This window comes from Phasianus colchicus, chromosome 11 (assembly GCF_987193195.1).
Source record: "Phasianus colchicus chromosome 11, bPhaCol1.hap1.1, whole genome shotgun sequence".
NCBI lineage: Eukaryota > Metazoa > Chordata > Aves > Galliformes > Phasianidae > Phasianus > Phasianus colchicus.
In genome coordinates, this window is record NC_143446.1 from 12,382,137 (window position 1) to 12,392,529 (window position 10,393).

General features: G+C 65.2%; 4 protein-coding genes across 5 annotated transcripts; 2 read left to right on the forward strand and 2 right to left on the reverse strand.

Annotated features, from left to right (window-relative positions):
- The first annotated feature begins 141 nt into the window (after window positions 1-141).
- On the forward strand, window positions 142-1,907 carry OGG1 (8-oxoguanine DNA glycosylase). Its single transcript, XM_031607092.2, has 7 exons — window positions 142-447; window positions 527-759; window positions 827-1,006; window positions 1,074-1,252; window positions 1,316-1,457; window positions 1,535-1,584; window positions 1,667-1,907. The coding sequence occupies exons 1-7, from the start codon at window positions 338-340 to the stop codon at window positions 1,760-1,762; spliced, it is 990 nt and encodes a 329-aa protein (XP_031462952.2). The 5' UTR covers window positions 142-337; the 3' UTR covers window positions 1,763-1,907.
- Window positions 1,908-1,924: 17 nt separating this feature from the next.
- On the reverse strand, window positions 1,925-5,170 carry CAMK1 (calcium/calmodulin dependent protein kinase I). Its single transcript, XM_031607123.2, has 12 exons — window positions 5,078-5,170; window positions 4,600-4,711; window positions 3,886-4,017; window positions 3,620-3,694; window positions 3,401-3,539; window positions 3,202-3,328; window positions 3,046-3,121; window positions 2,855-2,967; window positions 2,702-2,780; window positions 2,536-2,623; window positions 2,325-2,457; window positions 1,925-2,231 (listed from the first exon to the last, which is right to left on the reverse strand). Exons 2-12 carry the CDS (start codon window positions 4,683-4,685, stop codon window positions 2,176-2,178), a joined length of 1,104 nt encoding a protein of 367 aa, XP_031462983.2. The 5' UTR covers window positions 4,686-4,711; window positions 5,078-5,170; the 3' UTR covers window positions 1,925-2,175.
- Window positions 5,171-5,429: 259 nt separating this feature from the next.
- Window positions 5,430-8,126, reverse strand: TADA3 (transcriptional adaptor 3). 2 transcript variants are annotated; one of them, XM_031609557.2, is made up of 8 exons: window positions 7,819-8,126; window positions 7,487-7,737; window positions 7,253-7,358; window positions 6,922-7,063; window positions 6,694-6,797; window positions 6,494-6,603; window positions 6,202-6,387; window positions 5,430-6,133 (listed from the first exon to the last, which is right to left on the reverse strand). In XM_031609557.2, exons 1-8 carry the CDS (start codon window positions 8,023-8,025, stop codon window positions 5,941-5,943), a joined length of 1,299 nt encoding a protein of 432 aa, XP_031465417.1. In that variant the 5' UTR covers window positions 8,026-8,126; the 3' UTR covers window positions 5,430-5,940. The 2 variants fall into 2 exon arrangements, with proteins under 2 accessions (XP_031465417.1, XP_090004420.1); XM_090148294.1 differs by having other exon boundaries at window positions 7,487-8,126.
- A 259-nt stretch (window positions 8,127-8,385) lies between these two features.
- ARPC4 (actin related protein 2/3 complex subunit 4) lies at window positions 8,386-10,349 on the forward strand. The gene is made up of 6 exons (XM_031607014.2): window positions 8,386-8,628; window positions 8,865-8,983; window positions 9,291-9,402; window positions 9,490-9,585; window positions 9,707-9,877; window positions 10,134-10,349. Exons 1-6 carry the CDS (start codon window positions 8,626-8,628, stop codon window positions 10,137-10,139), a joined length of 507 nt encoding a protein of 168 aa, XP_031462874.1. The 5' UTR covers window positions 8,386-8,625; the 3' UTR covers window positions 10,140-10,349.
- The last annotated feature ends 44 nt before the right edge of the window (window positions 10,350-10,393 follow it).

A 10,393-nucleotide genomic window follows, 5' to 3' on the forward strand; every position in this document is an offset into this window, starting at 1 on the left:
CAGAGCGGCGCCAAAAGAGCGGGAAGCGGCGCTCTGCGTGCCTGGGTGGGGGGAGCTCTATGGTGGTGGCGGTGGCTGGGGGTACCGAGCGGGGCGGGGAGCGGGCTTTGGGGCGGCGTGAGGACGGGAGGGGTGAGAGAGGATATGGGGGGGTACGTGGGGTGTGCGACGGGGGCGGAGATGGATGGGGGTGCGGGGCAGGGGGCTGTGGAGCACTGTGGGACAAACGGGCACCTGCGGGCGTCCTCACCTGGGTGTGCCATGGGTGCAGGTGGGCGTCATGGCGTGAGAGTGCAGCCCTCAGCCTATTGCCTCTGCGGGGCCATCAGCCGCCCCCATGGCGCTGCGGGATACCCCCGCGGCCTGCCCGGCCCTGTGGCGGTGGCTGCGCTGCCCTCCAGCTGAGCTGCGCCTGGACCTGGTGCTGGCATCCGGGCAGGCCTTCCGGTGAGACAGAGGGCCTTCCGGTCAGACGTCGGGGCCGTATGAGGCCATTCGGCACAGCCTGACGCCCGGTGCCTGGCAGGTGGCGGGAGAGCAGCCCCGGTGCGTGGACAGGAGTGCTGGGTGACCGCGTGTGGACGCTGCGCCAGGAGCGGGACCGCCTGTGGTACACGGTGTATGGCAAGGAGACGCCTGGCCCTGAAACTGACCGGATCCTGCGGGATTACTTCCAGCTGGATGTGGGGCTGGCGGCCCTGTATCGTGCCTGGGGGGCGGCTGACCCCCTCTTCTGCCAGCCAGCCACCGCCTTCCCAGGTGGGACAGCTCCATGGGGTGATGGCAGCGCCTGCCTGCTGGGCCCCACTGACCCGTGGTGCCACAGGGGTGCGGGTGTTGCGGCAGGACCCTGTGGAGTGCCTACTGTCCTTCATCTGCACCTCCAACAACCACGTGGCCCGCATCACCACCATGATCGAGCGCCTCTGCCAGGCCTTCGGCCAACAGCTCTGCTTGCTGGACGAGCAGCCCTTCCACGCCTTCCCCTCCCTGGCAGCGCTGGCAGGTCGGCAGCCATCCTTTTGTCCCCGCATTCGTCCCCTCGTCCCCATTCCACGGCTGTCCTCCCACAGGCTCTGAAGCAGAGGCCAAGCTGCGGGCGCTGGGCTTTGGCTATCGAGCCCGCTTTGTCAGCGGCACAGCACGCGCCATCGCCGAGGGAATGGGTGCCGAGGGGCTGTGCCAGCTGCGGGCCATGCCCTATGCTGAGGCCAGGAGGGTGCTGTGTGCCCTGCCAGGAGTGGGGGCCAAGGTGGGTGATGGCGTGGGGATGGGGACAGGGTGGTGGCAGGGCTGATGGTACGACACGTGGCAGGTGGCTGACTGCGTGTGCCTGATGGCCCTGGACAAGACAGAGGCAGTGCCGGTGGACACCCATGTGTGGAACATTGCCAGGCAGCGCTACGGGGCAGCACTGGGTGCCCGCTCCCTGACTGCCCGGGTGCACCAGGAGATCGGTGAGGGCACAAGCCAACAGCCACAGCTTTGTGGTGCACGGGCTGAGCCCCCATTTCTGGTTCTGATCTCTCCACAGGTGACTTCTTCCGTGAACTGTGGGGCCCCTATGCAGGCTGGGCACAAGCGGTGAGTATCAATCTCCCCCACACACACACCTGGTTGTCCCTCCCAGTTGTGCCCACCCAGCACCTCTCATTCCCCCCCACAGGTCCTCTTCTGCGCTGATCTCCGCAAGGACCGGGACAGTCGGAGCCAGGCCAGGAGGGGCCGCAGCCAGGCAAGCCGTGGGGCTGGGTGCTCCTAGGGAAGTGGGCATAGGGGGGTCTGAGAGCAGAGTTTATCTGTCTTCTGCCCACTGTATGCTGGCCTCTGGGAGACAAGCCAGGCCAGGCACCATTTGTCTATTTCCTTTATTACAAGGAATAAAATAGAAATGTCCATTTGGAAAATTCTCTTTGAACATGCTGGGGGGCAGATGTAGGAAGGGGGGAGGAGGGAGCTGGGCTGCAGCCCCCATTGGCTGGTGTGGGGGGGCTCCTGGGGGCTTCCCATGCATGCTCCACAGCCATGGGGCTCACTCCAGGAGATGGTGAGGAGCAGGGCAGGTTGCCCTCCCTTACTACCACTCCCTCCCAAAGGGAGCAGATGGGGAGGCAGCAGGACCCCCGTGGACCCACCCCATACCCTGTGTTGTGCCCATGGGATCTCCAGACCCCCTCAGTCAGGGGGCAGGCGGGGGGTTCTGTTTGCTGGCACCCGCTCACAATCCAACCCTGTTTCGTGGGGAGGAATGTGGGGTGAGAGCCTTGCAGCATCCCCAGACCCATGAGGGTGCAGAATGGCACAGAGCGGGGGTCAGGGCTCACCGGTGCTGGAGCCCCCCCCCAGCCACTGGCCATGGCAGGGGCTGCTCGGTGTCATCTGCCCAGGGCCCTCCTGGCTCGTTCCCAGCTGCAGCTTCCGCATGTGTCGCACCACAGCCGTGGCGTTGAAGGCTTGCTGCCAGGCACACTGCCTCGTCACTGCGCTGCCCCCAGCACTGCCGTGCTCCCCCCCCCCCCAAAGCCCTGTGCTCACCTTCCACTTGCTCTTAGCAAAGTTCTTCTTGATCTGCTCGCTTACTGACTGGTGGATGTTCTTGTCCAGGGCTGTGTCCCCAGCGATCCTAGAGCGAGGGAATCAGTTTGGGGAGGCAATCCTTTCCCATTCATTCACCCCCAGGGGGAGTGCTCCCATCCCTTACCAGGGGTGCTGCAGGGCCTGCTCGCACGTGAAGCGCTTGTCAGGGTCCTTTTCCATCAGATGTCTGATGAAGTCTTTGGCTGAGAGAGGAGGGCAGCTGTGAGCCCCTACCCCATGAGGACCCTCCCCCAAAATTGCTGACCCCCGGGTTCACCTGACTCCGAGATGTCATCCCAGTAGGGTGAGTCGAACTCGTACTCAGCCCGCAGGATCTGCTCGAAAAGCTTGGCATCGTTCTCGTCATAAAAGGGGGGGTACCCACAGAGCCTGGTGGGTGTGGAGGATAGCGTGGAGGTCACTCAGTGTCCCCTATGCGGCCGCAGCGTGTGGAAGGGGAATACTTACAGGATGTAGGCGATGACCCCGATGGACCAGCAATCCACTGCCTTGCTGTAGGGCTTCTGTGCCAGTACCTCAGGGGCTGGAGGGACAGCACAGTGAGGGGGGACCTAGTGCTGTACCACGGGAAGCACTGCCCGGTGTTGAGCCCCCCAGGCTCACCCACATAGCCGGGTGTCCCGCAGGCGGTGGACATGACACTGCCACAGCCCTCGATCTTGGAAAGCCCAAAGTCACTGATCATGATCTTGGAGTCTTCCTCCAGGCTGTAGTACAGCAGGTTCTCGGGCTGCAGGAGGGCTGATGTCAGAGAACCTCCAGTTTTGATCTCCGTGCCCCCTCCCCTTCCTGCACTGCTCACCTTCAGGTCCCGGTGCACGATGCCCATGTCGTGCAGGTAGCGCACAGCATCCAGGATCTGTCGGATCAGCGTGCTGGCATCGCGCTCGGTGTAGAAACCCTTCTCTACGATGCGGTCAAAGAGCTCCCCTCCCGACACCCTTGAAGGGCCACACAACACTATCAGCCCTTCCTCATAGGGGCGATCCCTATCCAGTAGCCCCCCCGACGCGTTACTCACAGCTGCATGATGAGGTAGAGGTGGCTGCTGCTCTCGTAGATGTCATCCAAGGCCACAATGTTGGGGTGCTTGATCCTACATGGTGGGGTGAGAATGGCTGGGATCAGCCCCCCCAGCTGGCAGCAGAGCAGAGAACAGCAGCACCATGTGCCGGGCTATTTAGGGCCGTGCTGATAACACCCAGTGCTGGGTGCTGGCAGTGGGGCCACGCTAGGGTGGGGGCATCACAGGCCCCCTCTTCTCCCATCCCAGAGCAGCCCCCCTACTTGTGCAGGACGGCGATCTCATTCTCAATGCCAGCCTCCTTCCCCTCCAGTGCCTTCTTGGCGATGCACTTGATGGCCACCAGCTTCTGGGTTGCCCTCTCCTCTGCCAGCACCACCTCAGAGAAAGCCCCCCTGGAAGAAGGGGAGCAGTGTGAGCCGGGGGGGCACTGCTATGCCAACATTGCTATGGTGACAAGCGGAAAGTTGGGCTATTTATAGGGGAATGGTGAGCGGGAGGGGACGGCGGGGCCGTGGGACACGGGCAGTGCCACTGCTGGGGGCACGCGGTTCACCCCAGGGACACGTGGGCTCTGTGGAGCGGCGGCGCCCAGGTGGGGCAGGTGGAGGACAGCCCGGCCCTAAGCCCTGCTGTAATTATCCCGGTAATCCGCCCTAAGAGCCTTACGGCGCCTCAGCAGCACCGGGCCCCGCCATGCGGTGCCACCGGGACCCACCGGGACCACCGCGGCCAACGCGGCGCGGGCAGTGCCACGTCCCCTGCGCGTCCCCACGCCCCGCGTGTGCCCATCCCCTGCACGTCCCGACGTCCCCGGCCTATCTCTGTGTGTGCCGCCCCGCAGGGCCCCCGCCCTGGGCCAATATTTGAGCTGGCCCGGTTCCATGCAGCGCCGTTGGCCAGAAGATGCCACGGGGATGGCAGCCATCCCGCAGCCGATGCCGCCCGTCCCGTGCCCGGTGCCACCTGCGACTCACGTGCCCAGGACCTCTCGGAAGTCGTAGATGCGGCGAATGTCCTCGGTCCTCTTCTTCCAGCCGTGCGCGGAGTGTCCCAGCGGCATGGTGGTCCTGCGGCCGCGGGCTGCGCCTTGAGGGAGACAGGGACGGGGCGTCAGCGCGGCAGCGCGGCAGCGGGATGCCGCATCCGTGGGGCCACGGGCAGGGGACGGCGAGGCGACGGGATGGGGCTGCCGGGATGTAGCTCCGGCTGACGGAGGGGACGGGTGGCGGGGACGCGGAGACGCCGTGCTGCGGGGATACCGGGCCGCTGCAGCCCCCCCGTGCCCATCCCACGCGTGACACAGCCCCACCGCGGGCACGGCCCGCGCAGCTCGGGCAGCGGGGAGCCCCGCACATGGCACCGAGCCGCGGGGTCGCGCACCCTACAACCGCGAGTGGGCGCGGGCGTTACCCCCGCGTGGGCCCCGCCCCGCCGCGCCCCGCCCGCTCTTACCGACGGTAGCGGCGGCCCCGGCCCCGGCCCCGCGCGGAGCAGCGGCGACTCCTCCTGGCGCGGCACCGCCGGACAGCGCTGACGTCACGGCGGGGGGCGGGACCCGCCCGCCTGTCAGCCAATGGGGGGGCGCGGGCCGTGAGTGCCCACGCGTGACCGCGGGCTGCGGAGGGGCAGTGAATGACGGGGGAGCGCGAGGGGCAACCCGCGGGGATGGCACGGAGCGCGTGGCGGAGCGGCGGCATCCCGCAGAGAGGACAGCCCCAGACTGGGGCAGGGCACCGCGTGGGCCGGAGTCCTGCCCCCTCCCTTGCGTCCCCGCAGCCTCCAGCAGCGCGCGACTCCACAGAACACCGCCAGTGCCAATTCTTTATTGCCCTCTCAGCCACAGAACCCGCGGCTAAATCCCGAACCCGCTCTGCCCCCTCCCGCCCTCCTCCCTCCGCTGACACCAGTGTCCCTGGCTGTCCCCAGAGCGAGCGAGGCACGGGACAGCTCCCAGCCCAGGGCCTGGCAGAGGTCCGGTGCCCAGAATAACCGCGGGAGCGGAAACCGGAGGGCGGCTATTCCCAGGAACGCTGTCACCAGGTCCCCGCGCTCCAGCTGCGGTTTGGTGGCAGTGTGCAGGAGCTGTGCCCTTGGACCAGGAGCAGAACTCAGCCTCCCAGTGAAACGTCACAGCGCTGGGTCACAGCACAGGACCGTGCACCTTCTGTCCCCAACCCGCAGCGATCCCAGGCAGAGCACAGGCGTGCCAGGAACCCGCGGGGGACAGGGGCACCTCCTCCTCCTCATGGTGCCTCCGCCGCAGTCTGTGAAATAAGGGGATGGCAGCAACGTGCAGCCCTGTCCTGAGCACCCTGCTACCCATCCAGCAGCTTGAGGATGCTCTCCCGCTCCTTCAGTGTCTTCCACGCCTGGTCCTTCTCCTTCTTGGTGGGAGTGCGCTTCTTCTGCCGGGCAGCCATGATCTTGCGGAAGGCGTCCATCACCTCGTTGTCGGCCATGCGGACACGCTGCCGCAGCTCTTGCCGGTGCAGCTCCTCCTTGGCCAACCTGGGGACAGAGGACATCAGCTCGTGCCGCCAGCACTGCACCTGGCCCCGTGCCCTGCCCACACTCACCGCAGCAGCTCGTGCTTCTTGGCGCGGTTGTGGGCGCTGAGTGCCTTCAGCTCTGCCTGCCTCTTGCGCAACTCGGCCAGGACCTCATCCTCTGAGTCCTCGGCAGGACGGTCCTCTGACTCCAGCAGGCCCTGGGCCACCAGCTCCTCCTTGATCCGCCCCTCCAGCGACTTGGTGTGGGGCACGCTGAGAGGGGCGGAGTGGATGCTTTCTGAAGCACCCACGTTCTGCCCCAATTTCGGCAGAGAAAGTGCCAGGCAGCACTGAGCCTCATGGCACCACAGCAGCTCACCTGAAGGGCTTGTTCTGGCTGCGGGGAGAAGTGCCAGCGCCGTCGGCTCCTGAGTCCTTGCCAGCAATCTCAGGAATGGGCGAGTCCTCCACAGGGGAGATGATGTTTTCCTGGCAAGCAGAGCATGTGGGAAAGGTTCACCTCGCCCTGATGCAGTGACAGTGCCTCACAGGGCCACTGCACAGAACCGGCCCCCTCACCTCCACCAGGGCCTGAAGGAGACGCTGTGTCAGGGGCCCAAAGGGACACCCATCCTCAGGCTGCTCATGCTGGGCCTCTGACTTCTTCAGCAAGGCATCGACGTCTGGGGGGATGCAGGAGGAAGAAAGTTGTGAGTAGACCTGGTTCTGTGAGAGCTGGATGCCAGCCCCCTGATCTCACCCCACAGCTTCAGTGCAGTCCATTACTGCTAGGGAATGGGACAACACCTTTGGTGTCCAGCTCAGTCAGTGGTCCCAGAACACCCTTCTTTTTGTCAGCTGCCGCTGCTGCCCGGGCACCATCCTTCTGCTCCTCCAGCAGGTCCTCCTGAGCCCAGCGCTGTGAGTAGTGCTTCCCCAGTGGTGGGATCTGCAATGCAGGATGGGCCAGGGGCTCAATACGGGGCTGGGGTTGTGCTTAGCTGCACCACCTCAGAGGCCATGTGCAATGTTCACAAAGAGGTGAGACTGCTCAGCCTGCCCAAGAGTTGAGGGATGGACAGTGAAGGGTAGGGTATGGGGTGAGGGAGCATGGGCTGGGGGCTGTGGAGTTTGTCACCTTGTAGTGCTCAGCCTCATCCTCTGGAGGCTTGAGCAGCTCCTCCAGGACCCTGACCTCCTCATTCGTGAGATCGGCGCAGTACGGCTCCACTGATGCCCAGAACCTGTGAGGCCAGAGCGGGGAAATAACGGTGAGGGGGAATGTGAGGGGCACTATGGGAGCAGCTCGTGCCCTCCCGCACTGCAAGGAAGGAAACAGCCAATCCCAATGCCCCCCCAACTCCCCATGCACCTGTTCGGAGCATCGTTTTTAGGAATCCGTGGCACATCAATGGGATCATCCTGGAACTCGTACTCCTGGATCTTGGGCTGCAGGTTTTTGGACTTAGGCCTGCCGGGCCCAGGCCCTGTCCCGTGGCCCCCTTTGCCCTCCAGCTTCTGCTTCTTGGGCTTGCCGTGCTTGACAGAGGTGCCCACATCGTGGTCCTTGCTCAGCTTCAGGAAACGCCGGTCGCCCTTCTTGTCCTGCCAGTCCGTCAGGATCTGGAAAAGAGCAACAGCATGTTGGGACCCGCGTGCAGGATGGTGACGGGGACACGGGGGTCGCGGACACGGACAACACACCTGTGTCTCGGCCTCCAGGACACGGAGGCGGCGGCTGGCGGAGGAAAGCAGCGTCTCCAGCTCCAGCTGCAGCGTGTCCAGCTCCTCGATGCCGATGCCATCGTCCTCGGAGCGGGCCAGCACGGCCGTGTAGCGCGGGCACACCTTCACGTGGTCCACCGACTTGAAGTCGTGGAACTGCAACGGGCAGTCCTTCAGCTCGCTCATGGCGGCACCGGAGGGGGGAACCGGAGAGCGAAGGGAGCGGGGCCCCGGGGCTCAGGGGGCGGGCCGGAGGGCTCGGCGGGCCGCGCGGCGCGGCGGGGGGCGGGCGGGGCCCGGCGGGGGGCAGGACCGGGGCGCGGCGCCGGGGGGGGCCGAGCTCCACATACGGCCGCTCGCCAACTTCCGGCCCCCGCAGGCCGCGCGCCGCTTCGCCCCGCCCCGCGCTCCCCATTGGTTCAGCCCCGCCCGGCGCACGCCGCCCATTGGCTCGGCCGGCTCTCCTTCTTCCTTTCCTAATATGGAAGCGCCGACAGGAGCGCACCAAGACCGGCGAGATCACGGGGGGGGATCTCGCGGGACTACGCCGCCGCCGCGAGGCCCCGCCGCCGCGCTCCCTGACGGACTGCACTGCCGTGCGCCGCGTAGCGCCCAGAGCGTTCGGTGCGGCGCGGAGGGGCCTTGAGGCGGCCGGGCGGGAGCGGAGCACGGAGCGGGAACCTCCCTCCTCCTCCCACCTGTCGGGTTGGGGATTCCCCCGCATCCCGGAAGAGAGGACCGGCCACTTCCGGTTCCGCTTCCCCGGACCGGACCGGAGCCGTCACCATGGTGGGGCGCGGGCGGGAATGGGCTGAGGGGAGCGGGCAGGGCTGGGCTGGGGCCGGGAGAGAAGGGGATGGGCGTGGGGGCGGGCGTGGGGGTAGGGATGGGGATGGGGATGGGGGTAAGGGTAAGGGTAAGGGTAAGGATAAGGATAGAGATAGGGATGGGGGTAGGGATGGGGGTAGGGGTAGGGGTGGATGTGGGGATGGGCCCAGGCGCTGACGCTGTGCTGTGCCCCGCAGACCGCCACGCTGCGCCCGTACCTGAACGCGGTGCGTGCCACGCTGCAGGCCGCCCTGTGCCTGGAGAACTTCTCCTCGCAGGTGGTGGAGCGTCACAACAAACCCGAGGTGGAGGTCAGGTACGGCTCCCGCCAGCCCCAGCCCCAGCAGACCCGGTAGCAGAGGGACGCTCCCTGCCCCGGATTGCTCCCAGCCCAGAGCTGCCCTACAGTCCCCATCCTTCACCTCTTTCACCCCATGCCCTGCAGCCACTGCCACCCACCGAGTGCTGGGGGAGCTGTGGAGCAGGAGGGGGATCCTGATTTGGGAGTGAAGGAAACGCTCTGCGTCTCTGGGATCCCTGCAGCTCCCCACCCACGTGCCAGCGAGCACTGAGCTGTGAGTGCTTCCCTGCTGTTCAGTTGTGGCCTTTTTTTGCTCCCACAGGAGCAGCAAGGAGCTCCTGTTGCAGCCAGTGATCATCAGCAGGAATGAGAAGGAGAAGGTGCTCATCGAGGGCTCCATCAACTCTGTGCGCGTCAGCATCGCTGTCAAACAGGTGTGGGGCCGGGGTGGCTGGGGAGGGGCAGTGGGCTGGCAGCTTGCGCTCGTGTGAGGAAGCCTCATTTCCCTTTCCTCTCCGCAGGCCGATGAGATCGAGAAGATCCTGTGCCATAAATTCATGCGCTTTATGATGATGAGGGCTGAGAACTTCTTCATCCTACGCAGGAAGCCTGTGGAGGTGAGGGGGTGGCAGCAGAGCAGCTCCCAGGTCTGCTCCCATGGGCCTGCAGCGCAGATCTGGGCTGCACTGGCACTGTGCATTGCTCTCATAGCTCTCATACTGCTCCTCTCTTCCTCAGGGCTATGACATCAGCTTCCTAATCACTAACTTCCACACGGAGCAGATGTACAAGCACAAGCTTGTGGATTTCGTGATTCATTTCATGGAGGAGATTGACAAGGAGATCAGTGAGATGAAGCTCTCTGTCAACGCCAGGGCCCGCATCGTGGCAGAGGAATTTCTCAAGAATGTAAGGCTCTGGGAATGTTCCTTCTCTCAGCAGTGGAGTACGGTCCTCATAGGCAGAACCCATGGTTGGGAGGTGGCGGTGCTTTGGTGCAGTTTGTGCCCATCCTGGGACATGGGGGGGATGCCTGTAAGCATTGGTGCTCACTCTTCCACTGGCGTTGAGACCCTCCAGGTGGGCTGAGGGTGGGCAGAGCTGGGAGATGTGGTGTGGGACGTTGCAGTGCTGATGGGCACCTGCCCTCTGTCTTGCCTTGCAGTTCTAGGCCGTGCCGTGACTCCGTGGCTTCCCGGTGCCTGTGCAGAGCCGCATGCCGGGGCTCTCCTGCTCTGGAGAAGGAAAGCTGGGCCCCTGGCTGTGAACCCGTCTCCTCGCTGGCCGGGGCGGGGGCGGACCGGGCTTGTGCGTGCGTGGGGCCAGGCGGCCCTGCTCCCTGTCCTGTTGCATTGTGTTTTATAAAGAGTTACTTGCTGTACGCCCCGGCTCCCTGCTGTATTGCTGGGGAAGGAAATGCCGGGG

Bases quoted from the DNA above. Each gene is read 5' to 3' on its own strand.
- OGG1 (XM_031607092.2), top strand. From the start codon at position 338: ATGGCGCTGCGGGATACCCCCGCGGCCTGCCCGGCCCTGTGGCGGTGG. The intron at 448-526 runs GTGAGACAGAGG...GGTGCCTGGCAG, and splicing joins GCATCCGGGCAGGCCTTCCG to GTGGCGGGAGAGCAGCCCCG. The intron at 1,253-1,315 runs GTGGGTGATGGC...GACACGTGGCAG, and splicing joins TGCCAGGAGTGGGGGCCAAG to GTGGCTGACTGCGTGTGCCT.
- TADA3 (XM_090148294.1), bottom strand. From the start codon at position 8,025: ATGAGCGAGCTGAAGGACTGCCCGTTGCAGTTCCACGACTTCAAGTCG. The intron at 6,798-6,921 runs GTGTTGTCCCAT...GCATCCCCCCAG, and splicing joins GACTGAGCTGGACACCAAAG to ACGTCGATGCCTTGCTGAAG. The intron at 6,134-6,201 runs GTGAGTGTGGGC...CTCTGTCCCCAG, and splicing joins AAGAAGCACGAGCTGCTGCG to GTTGGCCAAGGAGGAGCTGC.
- CAMK1 (XM_031607123.2), bottom strand. From the start codon at position 4,685: ATGCCGCTGGGACACTCCGCGCACGGCTGGAAGAAGAGGACCGAGGAC. The intron at 3,540-3,619 runs GTGAGTAACGCG...TGGCCCTTCAAG, and splicing joins CTCTACCTCATCATGCAGCT to GGTGTCGGGAGGGGAGCTCT. The intron at 2,232-2,324 runs GTGAGCCCTGAC...CCCACGAAACAG, and splicing joins GGGGGGGGGCTCCAGCACCG to GGTTGGATTGTGAGCGGGTG.
- ARPC4 (XM_031607014.2), top strand. The intron at 9,403-9,489 runs GTGTGGGGCCGG...TCCTCTCCGCAG, and splicing joins TCAGCATCGCTGTCAAACAG to GCCGATGAGATCGAGAAGAT. The intron at 9,586-9,706 runs GTGAGGGGGTGG...TCTCTTCCTCAG, and splicing joins TACGCAGGAAGCCTGTGGAG to GGCTATGACATCAGCTTCCT.